The 16996-nt window shown below is 44.9% G+C and overlaps 1 protein-coding gene across 6 annotated transcripts in view; it reads right to left on the bottom strand.

Moving 5' to 3' along the window:
* Positions 1 to 7490: 7490 nt before the first annotated feature.
* The window catches only part of LOC119388195 (putative sodium-dependent multivitamin transporter), a 59280-nt gene continuing 49774 nt past the window's right edge, over positions 7491 to 16996 (bottom strand). For 3 of the 6 annotated variants that reach the window (XM_049413859.1, XM_049413860.1, XM_037655852.2), the window contains exons 10-12: positions 15462 to 15715; positions 13450 to 13666; positions 7491 to 10110 (exon numbers count right to left, since the gene is read on the bottom strand). In XM_049413859.1, the coding sequence (XP_049269816.1) occupies positions 10084 to 10110; positions 13450 to 13666; positions 15462 to 15715 (498 nt within the window). In that variant the 3' untranslated portion in view covers positions 7491 to 10083. The remainder of the gene's footprint in view (positions 10111 to 13449; positions 13667 to 15461; positions 15716 to 16996) is intronic. The other 3 variants (XM_037655854.2, XM_049413858.1, XR_007415518.1) reach the window with 3 other exon arrangements.

Here is a 16996-nt window from a genome sequence, read left to right as displayed (position 1 = left end):
GTGGCTCTACTTTTTAAAATTGACGGTAATCTTTCCATAACGTTATCAAACACTGCTGTGTTGTCGCGGTATAGGGCGGCTCAGCTTACACAATCTGTTTGCGCAGCTTCTTCCTTCATTTCAGACAACAGTTTTGAAAAGCAAAATATTTATGTGTATATAAAAAATCACGTCAAATTGACAGCCAAATGCAGTTCTCTCTCTCTCTAGCTATCTATCTACGATATATATATATGGCAGACATCATAGCGACGCTTGCCCCCCCCCCCCCCCCCCCCCCCCCGCTAGCGAACGAGTTGGTACGCCACTGGTATATTTTGTCAATGTTGGTGCTACAAAAAATAAATAAAATAAAAGCAGTCAATATATAGATCGAGTGACGTCCCTTCAGCTACATGCTTCATTCGGCCAGCATGGCTGAGAGTTAATTACGCGCAATAGCACGCAGCATTCATCCGATGTTTGTGTTATCTCGTTCTCCGTTTTTGTACGCCCACCCTCTGTCGTGGTGAATTAATCCGCAAACTAGCTCTATTCAGAGTTCTACACGCCAGTGCTAGACATATCCTTTCAACGTATATGGCAGCTGTATAATACATATGTCCATAGGCGTGCGCAGGGTTCCCCATTAGGGGGGGGGGGGGCAAAGGTTCGTCGCAGCGCCCCCTCCACTCTATTAAGTCAATGTATGGGGCAGATTTTGCGCCCCCCCCCCTCTTGGGTGACTAGAAGGGTCAATGTACGGGGCAGATTTTGCGCCCCCCCTCTTAGGTGATTAGGGGGGGCGGCCGCCCCCCCCCCTGTGCGCACGCCTATTCATATGTCCTCCCACAATACACGTACAGCGTTTCTTCCAGGTCAGCTAGAGACCGACCTGTAGTTGAGGGCGAAGCGTAGTGACATCTCGTCAACGTCGATGGGCAGATAAAGGCCGTCAATGATCACGTACGTCGGAAACCTGGAAAACCCGACGCCGAATACTCTATAAGCACGCCGTCAATAATGAACTGCGGGAAAGCATCATTAATGTCGATGAGCCTGACAAGACATGTGGAATCGCCGTAATTCCCTTTGGCATCCCGGGTATTAAATTGACAGTGTGGGATATTGTTAGCAGGTTTCCACACTCATTCCCAAAGCTGAGCTGAACTGGAAGCTATGCACTGCAGCGTCTTCATAAAGCCGACTGTGCGACAAACTGAGGAGCGCAACTATGCTCTGCACGCTTACACTGAGAAACGCACTCACGGAATTTGCGCGTCGTTCAATTAGCACAAAGGTCAGGCGCGATATACCTCGATCCCAGCGAGCTTTACCTTTTTATAGGGTGACGCAAAGAGCTAGCGCCCTTGTTGCACACCGGCTTCTCGCAGGCACAGATAAACGAGCGAGTCTATACATCTATACATACTGTTAAGCCGACCATCATACCGCCATTGTGAACGGTGTGCCACGGCCGACGGCCTAAACGTGCTAGATCGGGACGTGCCTGAGATCCTTGGCCGTGTACAGGACTTCCATGGGCGGCTCGTCCTTCTTCTCGGGAACTTCTTTCTTGGCGCCTTTCTTGGCGGCGCCCTTCTTGCTGCTAGCCTGGGACCCGGACTGGGTGCTGCCGCCCGTCTGGCCGGTGCCACTCGCTAAGGAAGCGCAATGGAACCACCTCATTCCAGTAACAAGTCACCGACGAAAAGGCAGGCGTAAAAATTAATAGACGAAATGGAAAGCTTGTGTCCGTGTTCGGCAAGTCAGTAAAGGTTCATGAAATCATCCACTCGTTTCATCCATACACTCAGGGGCGTAGCGAGGGGGGGGGGGGGGGTTCAAACCCCCCACCCCCGAATATTTTCAATTTCGCTTGCGTATATACACATGGCACACATACAACGCACGCACGAACATACATAAAGCATGGTTGAACCCCCCCCCCCCCCCCCAAAAAAAAAAAAAAAAAAATTCTGGCTACGCCCCTGCATTCACTCATTCATCCATTTTTAGCACGAAGGTTCCTGTGGATTGCTTCAAAGGGGAACTTCCCATTGGTCGAAAAATCCGTCCTCGCCCGGGTTTCAAATCCGAAACCAACGCTTCTCTCTTTTTTTTTTTTTTTTTTCTGGGGCAGTCGTTCTACCACCCGAAGTGATCAGAATACTGTAGCAGATTGCAGGGCGAGCGAGAATTAATCGACAACTAGAAGCACAAATACGGTTAATATGCAAATGATGCAGAAGCCCGCAAGTCTGATAACGGTTCGAATCGCGGTCCAGGACGAATCCTTTCTGGGAAATTCAGAGCGATTTCCTTTTGTGTGTGTGTGTGTGTGTGTGTGTGTGGCTGGCTGGCTTCGTGTTGCGCCGTACTCCCTTGCGCGTTGCAGAAATCACTTATAAGCATCAAAGCCACTATCAGGCGGTGTAGGTTTTCCAAAGTTCTGGAGGCGAGGGAGCGCTCGTCGCGTGACGACCCCGGCCTCTTTCTCTCTCTGTCTTTACTTGGAAGTACAAACTTGTAGGCGGTTGATATATGCGAGAGATCTTTAAAACATTAGCAAAACAATAAACCGGGAATGCGACTGATCGAACAGGTGTCGTTACAAGCGTAGGTGATATTGTCAGCTAGAATGTATAGGCTACCCCTGTTTGTTCTCTAATCCACTCTGCTCCCCGCATAGCGTTTTCCGTTCGCACGTTGCGTGGTTCTTAACTTCTCTATTCTTTTTTTGTCCTCCAAGTTTCCAACTTTCCGCCTCATATGTCAGTACTGGCAATATATACACAATGGTACACTCCGCATTAGGTTTAGCGGTAAATGAATTGCCTGTATGACTTGGAAATGTCTGTCGTAAGCGCTCCAGTCCATCCTTGTTCGGTGAATTTCCTTTTCACGAGTAAGCCCTGTCAGTAATTGACCTAGATATACATGTTCTCGTACGGATATTCTAGGATCCGGCTGCCAGTTGCGAACTCTAGACTTTGATAGGCCAAGTAATACGTGATTGTAACGCACAGGCTAGGTCGCCACCCAGTTTTAAAGGGGATGCTAATAAAGCCCGTGAGTAAAGGAGCGCTGTTGCACAGCCCTGCGTGCGTGTGGTATAATTGTCGGGGTTTTACGTCCCAAAACCATGGTATGATCATGAGGGACGCCGTAATGGTGGGCTCCGGAAATTTTGACTACCTGGGGTTCTTTAACGTGCACCTAAATCTAAGTGCACGGGCGTCAAGCATTTCGCATCAAGCATTTCGCATCAAGCATAGCTAGAGGCACACGGCACACCATCATCATACACGTGCCAGTAGTCCATCGCTGTAGAATTCGCTCATATATATTCTCGTTAAATCCCAGTGCACTTACGATTTGACGTCATGACAGCGCAATTTTGGAGTTCGCGACGCCGATGTTAAATCATCCGTGTCGTCCAGCTGTATGATGACGATGCGTCTTTAAATAGTGGCGCCAGTTACCCACAACAGGCTGAGAAATGGGCGTGTTATTCGATCATATAATACCGTGGGTTGGGAGACTGTGTTGCGCATGCGGTACAAAACTCACGGAAAGCAAGAAAACAACATGACCGGTTGGGCGCAAACCCTCCCTATTTTTCCGAGTGCCGCCTCACGAAATAAACAATCGATAGTTTGCACCCGTCCAACCGTCCATGTTATGCCACGGCCGCTGGACGCAAAACCGTGGTTGTGTCTTGCCTTCCGTTGTGTTTTGTACCACCTATGCAGCGCAGTTTTCCAACCTACATATTCAACATGAAACTACTAGCACAAATGAGTACATTACTGAAATATATAACAAGAATTAACATTTGGGACTGCTATGGATGTACGCCACGGAATAATCACAAGGCAAATGAGCGAATATGCATGTATAAACCTTTTTATTTCGGAAAGAAGGACATCCCAGACACCCAGTAATGAATCTTTGAAACTGACACAAGCTTTCTGTAATTTATTCATAGAGCCAGCTTTACAATAGACATGCACAGTCAGGAAATGGAAGAGGCGCAGATATGGTAAGGTCTGCTTCTTGTGTGTATGGTTGATGTAATGTTCTGCAAGATGTAGTTTGAGGAGGACACGTGCGCACTGAACCCGCCTTCACCACGGCCGGTCTGGATGCCGGCCGTGCTTTCAAAATACACCTTGCGGCATCGTTGCGCAGCCCCGCCAACGACGCATGCGCGGTTCGCGCTTTGGGGATCAGTGTGTGCTTGCATAGCAGAATTCCTTTAATTGCAGCAAACTTTTTTACACATGGCTATTTTCTCTGGGTTCGGGACACCTGCTTAGTTGGTTTCTCGCCAAGTTGAATGCAGTTTACTATTCCGCTATCTACAGATTCAGCACGCCTTATTGCCACACAGGCATGTAGCCCTGCAGCACAAAACCGTGCAGAATTTCGGCTGTTTATATAGTTTCATGGACCACTTAACGATAGATTTAAGTGACCCCCGACACCAAAATTGAAACCTCAGGATGCTTGTGTTGTTTGATTGCCCTGTATACGTGGACACTTCTGACGGATTATTAGTGGCGGACGTTAGCTTTAGGATATTTTAATTTGGTTTTTAAAGTAAGCATAGGTCGGCAAACTCACTCATGAGTCAATTCACTCAGACCGAGCCGTGAGTATGAGTCTGTCCGGGTGAGTAATATTTTGGTGAATTTGAGTCCAGTTGAAAAAATTTTTAACCTCGTGAGTCCGGTTGAGGAAAAGTTTGGCGCGACTGAGTCCAAGTGAGCCCTAAGGGCAAAATATATTTCGTGAGTGAATTTGAGTGAGCTCCACATTTCTGATGACATATGGACTCCTATCCACTCAACTTCAGCATCACTATCACAATAATTAACGCTTAGATTGCTGCAAACGCACAATTACCCCAGCCCTTGTATCTGCAGCAAATACCTCCCAGATATAAGGCCAGAATGCCCTAAATGCCAAAATCCAAGGTGCGACTTGAATCGCATGCTGTGGCAGTGTCCCGAGCTAAACACTGGCTTCGGGTCTCCTGCCACCGTGGACGACTGAATCAACCACCTCAGGACTGGGCTGGCCCTCCCTTCAGGACCTTTAATAAAGCTAATTCTCTCTCTCACACGTTTATACTCACGTATGCTCACACATAGTTCAATGCACTACCGTTCATAATTCAGCTTAATATTATTGATCAGGGGCGTGAGTTGCATGCTGGGAGGGGGGAGGTGCCTTGACCTCCTCCCGCAGACTCTTACACGGGTAGTTCTTGATAAAATTATCTCATTTGAGTCATCTCGTTCAATAAAAAAAAATGCCCTTACTGAATCACAACCTCTGATAACTCGTACTTGAAGGTACGAGATCAAAAGGCGCCCAGTAGAGCACCGATTATGCGACATATTGGTGTTAAATAGCATTGACACCATGGCCGAAAAAATACGCTAACGACTCATGAGCCGACTCACTCAGACCGAGCTGTGACTCTGAGTGAGTCCGGGTGAGCAATATTTGGTTGACTGAGTCAGAGTGAGTCCGGTTGAGAAAAATTTTAATGAGACTGAGTCCAAGTGAGTCCGGTTGAAGAAAAGTTTGGCGAGTTTGAATCCGAGTGAGCTCTAAGGGCAAAATATATTTCACGAGTGAGTCTGAGCTCCAAATTTTTTGCCGACCTATGAGCGTGAGTGCTCATCTGAGTTGGCAGCAGCTCGCGACATCGCCACTAGTATGACGTAGATCGAGGCCCCTTATGGCGTTCCATGAGTGCGCACACAATACCGCGACTGGCACTCGGCGAACCCCTCTCACTCTGTTGTCGGGATGCTTGCTTGCTTGCTTGCTTGCTTGACCCTTAATTCTTGGCTCTTACCCAATACCGGGGATTGGCCATGAAACCGGCGGTTAAAAGTGGGGAAATTTAGACGAAGGAAAATGAACTAATCGGCCGTGTACGGTATATAGAAAAATTGAAGACTTGTTAGTTTATGTACTAATAAAAATAGGAATGTGCCAATCATATGGATTACAATGAATTAGCGTGAGGAAGTCGGATGTGCCAAATTTTGATTGAGAATAATTAACAAGGAATTCTTGTGTTCCTAAGAAATTCGCATACGGCTAAGCAAACGTTCCTGTTGCTGTGGCCCAAAGAAGATGCCCCAAGGGAAAGAATGTTTTCAGAGTTAAGAGTAATTCTTAAGTTTCTGAATAACATTTCGCAATGTTTTTTCCTGAGCCTAGTGAAACGACGGCAAGTAAGTAAGAAGTAATCGATGTTTTCAGGTTCTTGACAGTAAAAGCATAGAGGAGATGGCACCAGACCAGACCTGTATAAATAAAAATTAAGAGGAGGTATATGGCATCGAAATTTTCTAAAAGATACTTCCAATTAGGCTAGGAATGCTTTTTCTTTTTCCTGACTGGACACATCGTTCCACTCTCTATCGTGCGCTGGGCCCCGATTTGAAAACTGCGCTTTTTCCACGACACTGAAGCTTGAATGCACGTGGTCTTAGGCGCTCCCCCGCTGTGGGGCGCTAGTTTCTTATGGTTTTAGGCGGGCATTTTGAAGCGACGGAAAACTGGTTGCAATCAACGATGCTGGCATTAATTATACGATATGTTAGATCATTTCCGATTCAGTTTCGGGATTACCAGACACAAAGCTACAGATTACAGTAAAAAAGTCAAACAAATGTTTTGCTGTCAGGGGTCCTCTAAAATTCCCACAGAATGCAGCATGTGACGATAGTTTTTATGGTGTCGTAAGTTGCAATTTTAAATAAAAATTGCAGAGCTGGAATAAAAGAAAAAAGAACTTGCAAAGGCAACTATGTCTCTAGCACACAGCGCAGCTTAAAAACCTGTTCTTGATCACTATTCGTCGCTTAAGATACACAAAATCAAAGGTGTTAAGCACAGCCTGGTAACGCAAGGCACCTTCCCGAAGCAAAAAAAGAAAAAGGAATTTATATGAAAATTATTACACTACAGTTAAAAACAACAAGTAATGTCCCCTATGCCTTCATTGGCTCAAGTGTCTGTCACTTGGTTGCAACAAAAAAGACCCTCGATAAAGATTCCCCTTCTTTCATTGTTCCTGAAGCAGATATGTATTTTCAGCGAGGTGGCACTGTTGAGCCATGTGGTCGCCTTTGAGAATCTGGTGCAGGCATTGCCTCTTTTATCACTTTTTGTTTGCTGCAGCATTGCACGACAAATTTGAGGTTTGAAACATGAACATAATTGCACACCCACATGCATTGGTGTTGCCAGTAAGGAGTAGTGCACAGCAATTTGAGAAATCTGATGATAGCAATATACTTCGTAGTAGCGGCTGCAAAGGAACACTATTTCCCAGCCACCAGTGCATTGTAAAAGTAACAAGCAGTAGCTTACATTAATGTGACAGCTAACATTAATCGCCTAGTTTGCAGAACCTGGCAAATAAAATTGTTTTGATAACTTGGTAATAATAAGGTACATAAATGCACAATACTGTTGCATTAGAGTATAATAATTTAATTTCATTCTTTGTTCACACGTTCAATGAAACATTAGAGATGATTTTGGATCTTCACAACCACTGGAAAAATTCACACAAGCCCATGAATAGAGATCAAAAGCACACCACTTGAAAATACATGTTATAAAGAAGTCTTGATTATACAACGTCAGATTCTATTACCCAATTACTGACCCTTACAAATAACCAAGCTTCAAGACTCACTGATATGGTTGCTGTGGTGATAGCTGCCACAAACAGTAGCAGCCACCAAGCAAGTTTGTTCAACCTGTGTCATAAACAAGGAGTTGTGCTCCAACACTGAGCAAAGCCAAAGCAACACATTTAAAATTAACATTTGTATGCAGCAGTGTTAACACTATGGGAAAGAGGACCACCATGTTCTAAACTTCTAAAACAACATAACATGAAGAATGAAACTTGAATCACAATTTAAAAAAAAAGGCTGAAAACTAACAGCGAACACAGCCTACCACATAAAACACCTTCTCTTCGTATTTTTCGTGGGAACATCCCCTGACGTTATTGTATTGTAGATTTCACGCTGCACAGTGCCAAAACTTTATCACAGCTGACAAGCGCACGTGTGTGTAACGGATCTTTCACCGCGCTGGCAACCATAAGAAACCATTCCTGGAATACACACAGCATCTTCAACATGCGAGCATTTAATGCACTTACAATAAGTGATACCTACACTGAAAATATGGCTGACATGACCCCAGTGAGCTAACCCCTCGAAAAGGGATTAAAATGAAAGAGGAGCATGTCCAGACAGTGAAATCTCACCTACAAAACATATTGCACTTTCACATTATGCTCCTCCCCCCAAAAAAGTCCCAACCATGTAACGGTGCACTTCCAGGCGGAATGTGTAAAAATAAGTTAGTGTATATGTACTGAATGTTTCAGACACTGCTCGGATTTCTGACAGTGATCTGAAGGGTGTAGTTTGTTATCCTGCAACAAACACACACCGCGGGGTCTTCTCTCAAAAGACGGCAGCTGAACTACGCAAATGTACATATTGCAACTAAGTAACATGCACACAGCTTTCTGAAGAGCAAAAAAAAGCCAGTGCCCCAAGCGTGTTCCTTTTAACAAAATGCCTTTTCCACAAAATCCCAAGAACCTCTTCACGTCATCACATCCATTTCTAAATGACAACGTTTCACAACAGGTCTGTGCACAAGAGGATGCTTGACTGAATGCCATTTTGAACAACAGTGACTTTGAAAAGACCTTTGATCATTGTTTTTAAATGCACTGTGTTTCGGAAAAAATTGAGCCCAATGCAATACAGATGAAGGAAAACAGAAAATAAATTAAGATTAAGTACCAGAGTTGCAAATAATAATAAAGATTGGTTGCAGGTCCAGCCTGTCTCATCATTTTTTTTGTGTCTGTTCCATTGCACTACAGCCTCTCCTAAATTAGACCACACCTCTGCTTTTTTGATTACAAGCAACTGAGGCCCTCTGATGAACTGAGAACATCTTTCAAGCCACTGTGATGACTGCCATCCACTGTAACTTTCAGCAGGCATCTACGTCATTAATTCCTCGAGCTCAGATGTTTGAACCTGTGAGAACACAATGGTACAGTTACTTTTCACATCACTGCATAATTAGCCCCAGGGGCAATACAAACATCTTTCAATACTGGATGTGAAAGGGAACAACATTCCAACCTTGCTTCTGAAGCTCTGAAAAGCACTTTAAGCTTAGTTTCTAACTTACTCTCGAGAGTCCAACTCCAACAACAAACATCATTGAGATGCCAGGCATGTAACACATTTCATGTCTACAATTCCTCTACAAGGCGGCTCAGCTTTAGCATAAAGACCGGCAATAACAGCAAACTAGCACCAACACTTGTCTACACACCAATACATCAGCCCTTTTCACGACTATACAAGGACGGCATTTACTGGAAACACTGTAAACATACCGACAGCAATAACAACAACAGTTGGCTAGGGAGGAAAGGAAGGTTAAAAACTGCATTGAATCACTTCTGCCTCTGCTCAACTTGGCATGGAAGACTCGGATAAGTTTCATGTCCAGCAAAGCCCAAAATGTGTGCTTCACAGATCTGTGCATCACTCCTAGATGTCTGCAAAATATGAGATCTGTAGTTCATTCACTACATTGAAACATAATCACCACTGCAAGCTTCCTATGAATGAAAATAACAAGAAATGTTGATGTTTGATGGCAAGCAAGTAAAATTAAACCGAAAAAAAAAAAGTAACCACGACAGGCCACATGCCAATTAAAACACTTAACAAAAGAACGGCACTGTCAGCACAAAAGAGTAAAACGATGCCCCAATACTTTAAAAATGACACAGGCACTGTGCCGCAACTTAATGTACATAAAAGAATAATAGAATGTGTACACATAGTAAAAAAAATCTGACAGGGGTGTTTCTAGACACCACATGAATACATGGCATATCCCAAGGTGAATTCTGAGCCCTGCCCTAGTGAAAGTGAAAAATAAAACCGTTGACTTGCTGCTGCAAGTTTCTCCTCTGCTGGCGCTTGAGTGAGGCACTGTGTGCAACAGATGCTATTCTTTGATCGCAGCCATGGGAATCTGGAAAAGGAACAGTGCAAAATGGATGAACGTGCTTCGTACCACAGACACTTGAATATTAGCATCCTACAGAGTGAACAAAAGAAGGGAATTTCAAGGGCTCGTTTCTTTGTTGATACAAGCTTAATGAAAACCGACAGATAAGGAAGCCAAGGAAGGTGTGGGGAATGTTATTTGTACTGTTTTAACTGTATTGCAGTAGTTATGATATAAGTCGATCCCGGATATATCGAACTCGAAGGGGACCGCGAAATAGTTCGATATATCGATAATTCGAAATACGAAATATGCGTATGTAAGGCTTTAATTAAAGCACTGCAGGCCACGACACAGTTTTCTGAAATCGTAAAAAGCGCGAACATGACGATTCGCTCACATATGCTAAAGAACAAGGCGAGAACTTCTTTTGCAAGTTAGCGCACTTTATTTCGTATGAAAAAAGTCCGCCAACTTGTCTTGCTTCTTGCGCACCGTGAATTCATCAAGTCATCGTCAATATTACTGAAGCTTTCCAAATAAGCAAATTCAGCACCTTCCGCCACAACTGCGGTGATCGACGCTGAACGCTGATGCGAGCTCTGTAGCGCGGTAGAGGGTTTAGCGGTGGCAACGGCGGCTGGCATCTTCAAACCGCACAGGTCCATTTCCGCAGCACCGGCAACGTCAGCTATGATCTCGGCATCGATGCAGTAAGAAACAACTACGTCGTTATCTGCACCGATGAAATCACTCGCTGTGCTCCCGTTCGATACGGCGCCCGGAAACGCTAAGTCGCAAAATTCACTGACGCACCGTACGCCGTAGTCGGCGGTCATGACGCGCCCGAAATCGTCACCTGGCACCAAGGGTCGTAAGGAAACAGTGCGCTACGGTGCTTAACTTGACGTCGTTCCAAGCACCGGTCATCATTTTTATCGCTACGAGCGGGACAATGCTTAGTTCGACTCCCGAACGACGATTTATCAAGAACAAAGCGCGAAGTACACATTTCCGCAAGAGACAACGCTGCACGAAGAAACATTTCTCCACCGTGGACATGTTAGCGATACCGATGGCACTTGTGGCTTTGCAGACGGCAGCCGCTACTTTGGCGAGAAATGCGAAAAAAAGCGTAGCCTCTGAGATGCGCATTTTAAAACCGAAAACACTAAAAATACGTCACGAGGTTGCGGATCTCGAAGGCCACGCTTTGCGGGCCCGCATGCCATCGTGCGCGAAAAGACAAGGAAGGGAATGCAAGCGTTGCAAGGCTGCCAAGTCACTTCGAATTCCCATTTTGGTGCCCTCGGCAATCAGCCTCTTTGAAAAACACTAGCCCATGCGTTAAAACCTGTGAACCGCGCATCAAATATACCGGTGAACTGACAAGCGCTGCGCAACGAACTAGAGCAACGCAATTTCGTCACCTGCGCGCGACGAGGGATTGGAACTTACAAGAACGCGGCCGAAAAATGATCAATAGTTGTTAGGAAAAATGCACTTTCTGGGCTTTGGCGCGGGGCAGCATTCGATATAGCGGATGTTTCGCTGTGCGGGAGTTCGATATACGTGCACACCAACCCCATACTTTTGCATGGGAAATTCAAGGGGATTTCTCAACTGTTCGATATAGCCAATAATTCGATATATCCGAGTTCGATATATCCGGGATCGACTGTAAACGTAAAGAAAGTAAAGTGGCGAAAACACAACTTGCTGCCGGCAGGGACTGTATCTGCAACCTTCGGATAACGCACAAGTTTACACTGCACAAGTGTACTTGTGCAGTGTAAACAATATACAGTCGAATCCTGTTAGTACAACAACAACAGGCACAAAAATTCACTGCAGAATTTCACTGCTCTAAAATATTATATATACAAGCCATACAAATTTGGAAATTTAAATAATTCTGATTCATACTCTGGTCACATCAAGCACATTATTGAATGACACCAAACTCGTGTTCATTTTCACATACATACATGGCTGTGCCCCAAGTTATTGTTAGGATGACCCCTGCAGCATGCAAAGCGTGAGGCACTGCAAATGTGCACCACAATGCTGTGCTAGCAGCCAATGAAAACAAAGCGTCAAGAGTCTGCACTGCCCTAGTCATCAGCAGAAAGGCGAAATGCTTCACGCCTTATTTGTAAGTGTTCTGTGTCTTCATTGCCTTCAATTATCACTGCATTGGCTGCATGTCTTCTACGTAGCATGGTTACTACCCATGATCATGTCAATAGCTACTCTGTTTTATCAGCAGCCATTGCAGCAAATATTAGTTTCATTTTGACTACGCGAATCAGCTGCACACATGCCTTTAGAAGCGCGAAGTCATCATCTGTGATCGCTATCCAAGATCACATTGATTGTGACCTTGGTTTTGTTTTCAGTAGTTGTGTAAAGTGGCATTGTTTTGACTTGTTGGCCAAGTGCATGCTTTCAGAGTTGTGTTTGGCATCTGTGATATTGACGACAGCGACCGCCACCCTGTCGGCAGCATTTGCAACAAACTGTAGCTTTGCACCAACTTGGTGCGCACTGGACGCACATGTGCCTTCAGAACGGCACAGTCTTTATCCATGATTGCGATGACGGTGCTGAAGAGCAGTAGTTTCTTTCAGACTTGGTGCAGTGCGTGCACAATGTCACAAACATAATGGAAGTTCTTGAGGATTACAAGTGATTCTACCGTTGCCCGTATCCACGTCAAATCTGCCAGCTACATGGTGATGGAGGGACAATTTGCTGCCAATTAGCTCTTTGGACAAACAAAATAATCTGGATGTGAATATGGTATCAGACAATGCATCTCAGATGAACACACAGGTCTTGCGACATGGCCACACTGCAAAGGGAGTCAGGAGGCCTCATGAAATTGTGGAGCTGCAATTGGAACTTCGGGGTAATAGTACTGAGCAAGCGCCCCTTCCATATCCACTTGCATTTGTCAAAACTTTGTTGAAGCAGAATTTCATCCAGGAAAATCATTTATTCTGAAGAGATTTTTTCGCATTATTTTTTTACAGGCAGTAAATGGGGAATTTAAACTTTTATTACGGCGGCAACTTCATTTTATTGGCATTCAACATTACACCTTGTGCTATGCAGATGTACCACACATGCATTAGTTGTGTTTCAACAGTGCCCTTATGCAAATGGCAATATGCACATGCCGTGAACTGGTTCAGTTAAAGAAGGCAAATCCAATAAACTTCATGATACAAATTAGACTTTTTATCAAGCTGTTAAGATGCAGCACTAGCCTAGGAGGCCAGTCAAATGTAATTTATAATGTGTATGTAGTTAGTAAGGCAGCAGTGAGAGACAGCACTAGTCTCAAGAAAGCGTGCATGCCTGTGAACTTGCGACAGATGAATGTCGCACCCTGCCCAACGACCAGGACCGTTGACGACAGCTGGAATTCCTTGTAACCAATGGGCTCAAGCAGCAAGGGTCGACGTCCTTGGCACCTCCCGTCAGCAATGAGACTACAATGCCAACCACGACGACGACCAGCCAGCCAAAGCCGCAGTACCACTGGTATGACAGACGGTACAGAGGCAATATGTACCTGCAGTGCCAAAAGAAACAAAGCTGAGTACAGCAGAACTTGCAGACAATGTAGAAACGAACCATAAGGCCCATTATACAGTGAACTCGAATTGACATTGCCCATCAGCTAGCAAGAGAGGTCTGTTTTATACTCAAACTTTCCAAACTTGCCTGAAGGTGACTGTGAAAAAAATAAAACATTAGGTAAAGGAATTTACGTGGTAACTGCACAACCACGTGATACGGTGCCTTGGTGCCAGCCATTTTATGGTTAGAGCATTTACAACAGTACAGCCACAAGACTACAGGCTAGCAAAATGGCGGGAAGTTGTCATTCCAGCTGCCTTACACAAGCACATCACCACCACTACCAATAAACAAACATTGGCCACCAGCTGTTTCTCACACAGAACAGTGGTCAGTACAATAAACTGAGTGTCCTTGTTTTATCATTCGTAACAAGCAACGGCCCCTGTAAAAACCTGCGTGTGAATGAGAGCTACAGTGCGTGCGGTTAGTTCAACTCTGAGCACATGTCTTGCTGCCAGTGCACTGCACGCGAGACACCTCAACCACGTCAAGGGCTACTATGTAATCTCAATTGCATGTACTGCAATCTTCTACATTCCAATTACACTATAACCTCATTATAACAAAGTCACATATGACACGAAAATAACTTCGTTATATCCGAAAATTCGTTATAAACATGCATCCACAACACTATCTATGACAGGACTATTTTTCATTTACTTCGTTATATCGGGGTGCGAGTGTAATGTGATATGAAGTAAAGCGTTCTCTTAATAATTGGCAGCTTTTTTTGAAGCACTGTATGCTACAACTCGACGCAGTGCGAAAAAACAAGGACAACGAAGGAACACACACATACAGGAGTAGCGCTTGTGTGTGTTCCTTCGTTGTCCTTGTTTTTTCGCATTACTTCAAGTTATTTTGCAAGATGGATCGACTTGCCCAAACCTACAAGTTGTTGCTGTATGCTACAACAGCTTTGAAGTAAAGAGAACCCTGTACGTGCCAGTAAATCACATGTTTGCCCTGAAAGCTCTGTATTAACTAATGGGCTATTGCTTTGCAAAACACTTACCAGCGTGTTTGTATAAGTGCATTTCCATACATTCATTCCACAAGTGGATGAAACTAGCTGTGTGTAGTGCACCATCGTACAAGTTCATCGCCATAACAAGGTATGTGTTGTACTATAAACACTATCCGGACAAAATTAGTCTAAAAATGTATTAGGTTCACTAGCCTGTTAGGCCATTATATGGCAAAATATGTTGTATGCGAATCCAAGCTACATTGTAATCTGCATGGACTGTCAAACAAACACAAATATGGCAAATCATCGGATTTAGTCAGGTAAATGTAAAATCTTGCCACATTTATTTCAATGAGGACCTAATCGACTAGTGTAACAAAACCGAACATTCAAGATTACAGACAGTCTCCATTACTGCAAATTAAGTATTTGTTTGCTCACAGATTAAGATGTGCATTTGAGTAAAACATCAAACAAGCGCTAACAAGAGGAACTAAAAGTGGCCTGTTGTAAATACACATGTCATGCCAATGGGTTGGGCAGGAGTTGTCCGTATAATCAGTTCACAATGCTTGTGCTCCCACCCACTTAGGTGCCACCTATTTACCCATGTAGCACACATACGCCGCCTGCACAATGTTATATGATGCTGCAAGCAGATTTATTTGTTGCATGAATACCGATTTAGAAGGCACCTTTGTACAGATTGTTGTAACACAATTTGCTTGGAAGATTGCCATTTAATGCCCACCTCTCACCGGCGATGACTCCCACAGATGTCGCATTGTCCGACACTGTGCTTTCAGTAGGGATGCTCATTGCAGCTGTGGTTATATTTTCCGACACATAAGACACGGTGGTTGTCAAGGCAGTTGTGACATTTGACGACACCGGGCAGCTGTCATTAAGGAGAGGAAGGCTCTCGGGCTTTAGACCATACACGGTGGCACCGATTGCGATCCAGAAACCCATCACAAGGCCTGCCACAAGACCAGACAGTGCTGCCTGCAAATACAAGAAAATGACAAAGGTTGTTCCTATCAGTTAATTTTACCAATAGAAACTGCATGTTGACAGCAGACAAAGATGTAGGTGCTATCCACGTTACAACCTCAGTGTGGAGAAAACCACACGCATAACACCGTTAAAAGGAGTGGAAAATACACATATGTACAACTCTGCATTGCACCATGGCCTGTAAGGTAATGCTTGCATGCAAACATTCCACTTTGCCCAATTCATGAGACTGACACATGCAGCTCACTAGACCAGCCAGTATAATAGGTGTTACGCAAATCAAAGCTGACACAAGTACTTGTAGGCTCACCAGAAATTTTTTCACTGCACTAATGCAATATGTATTATGGAGATAGGCTTGCACGAAGCTTACCACATGAGCGCAACATGACGGGACGCAACGTTCCTCCACCACCGTGGCACACAAAGACGCTACAGCCGGGTTCGTCGACTCTCCGACACGGCACAGAAAAGGCGCTAGAGGCAGGCCGTCAACAAACATTAACCCAAGATGCAGCACAGTGCAACAATCACAGGACTGCGGGCCGTACTGGGTAACTCTGCAAGACCGATCGAGTACGCTTGCCTGCGGCACGACTGTTACCACACAAAGGGGAGCCATTGAACGCGCGAACGAGAAGTCGTCTGCAAAGGCAGCGCATGACTTCCTCTTTGCAGGTGTGAGAGCATGTGGCGAGCAAGCGCCAGGCAGCAGCGAGCTCAAAGTGGAGAGGGGGCTGTCAATGGCGGCCAATGAGGACAGGAGAGCACAGTGGCACGTTCTAGCGTGCCTGTGCTCCAGGCACACGGGGCCGGCACACGTGCTAGCTGGGAAACAAGGTGCCAAAGGGGAGGGAGCTCTTAATTTCCACAGTATATTCCCTGCCACAGGTTACAGGTTGCGAATAAAAAGCCTTGCTTTTCACTCTCTGGCCAGACCTAGCACTTGTGCAACTTTAAATACAACTTTAGCTTCACGTCAGGAGGAAAGGGTCGGTGTGTAGAAAATGGCATGACAAAAGCGATGGACAAGTTGGCTGTTATGGTGCACAAATGTTAGCAACAGCTCATTAAATTAAACTATGCACTTTTACTGCAATATAGCTATGAGGACCACAGTACTGGAAGAACTCCAGAATAATTTTGGGACCTGGGGTGGTGCAGCATCAGCAAATTAAAAAGCAATAGGGACCAACAAGGAGGAAAATGGGGTCGTGAGATAACGCACCTCTTGATTTGCTCTGCGACACAGCAACTAGTGTGAAGACT

The sequence above is a fragment of the Rhipicephalus sanguineus genome, chromosome 3, assembly GCF_013339695.2.
Source record: "Rhipicephalus sanguineus isolate Rsan-2018 chromosome 3, BIME_Rsan_1.4, whole genome shotgun sequence".
Taxonomy (NCBI): domain Eukaryota; kingdom Metazoa; phylum Arthropoda; class Arachnida; order Ixodida; family Ixodidae; genus Rhipicephalus; species Rhipicephalus sanguineus.
Note: the sequence above shows the minus strand (reverse complement) of the source record. Positions and strands in the feature narration are given on the sequence as shown.